General features: G+C 33.0%; 1 protein-coding gene across 1 annotated transcript in view; it reads right to left on the reverse strand.

Annotated features, from left to right (window-relative positions):
- LOC141285263 (metabotropic glutamate receptor 5-like) overlaps nt 1-427 on the reverse strand; it is an 18,767-nt gene extending 18,340 nt beyond the window's left edge. Inside the window, exon 1 of the mRNA XM_073818298.1 lies at nt 368-427. Coding sequence (XP_073674399.1) covers nt 368-427 — 60 coding nt within the window. The remainder of the gene's footprint in view (nt 1-367) is intronic.
- Between the last annotated feature and the right edge of the window lie 310 nt (nt 428-737).

Here is a 737-nt window from a genome sequence, read left to right on the forward strand (position 1 = left end):
CAAAAAGCACATTTATTTTTTTCTAAATTCCAAAACTTTATTTTCTTTTGCAATACTTTAATTCTTTTGCAAGTACTGTAAATGTGGCCCTGTCTTGACTCAGTAATATTTAAGGGGCTAAAAACGAAACATTAAATACTTATATGGTATTAAATTAGAGTTAACACAGTGTTATCTTTGTAGCGATGATTAGGTGCATTTACTTAGCATTATAACATATACTATTAAGTATTTTAATACTTCTAAAATATCTTATGTAATTTATTCACATATTTTATTACAAAAAATATAACTAATTTGTGCAAAAATGAGACAATACAGTTGCTTGATACGGCCCACAGGCTTAAATCTACAGACCTTAACTCACCGAGACGTTGGATTGTCCGATGTTTGCCGATGTTGCACGAGTCCCTGCCATGTGCTGCATCGGAAGTATCATGTAAATGTTCCGAGCTAACAACTATTTCTCTTTCAGCTTTACACGGTTCTTTCTCTAGGAGGCGCTTTGCGGCTCAGAATGCTATTCTTCCATCTACCTCTATTCATATCCTATGACATCTTCTCTTTTTGGAGATGTTAGAAATCTTAAACATTTAAATTTATGTATTACTATCTGTTTTATTGATGGAATTCCGCTACAGTAATTCATTAGAAAATTATCCAGCTCAATTTATTAATCATAAGCGACTGTGATTGGTCCACCCTGACATACGATGAGAAAAGTAACACTTATCACG

This window comes from Garra rufa, chromosome 14, assembly GCF_049309525.1.
Source record: "Garra rufa chromosome 14, GarRuf1.0, whole genome shotgun sequence".
Classification (NCBI taxonomy): domain Eukaryota; kingdom Metazoa; phylum Chordata; class Actinopteri; order Cypriniformes; family Cyprinidae; genus Garra; species Garra rufa.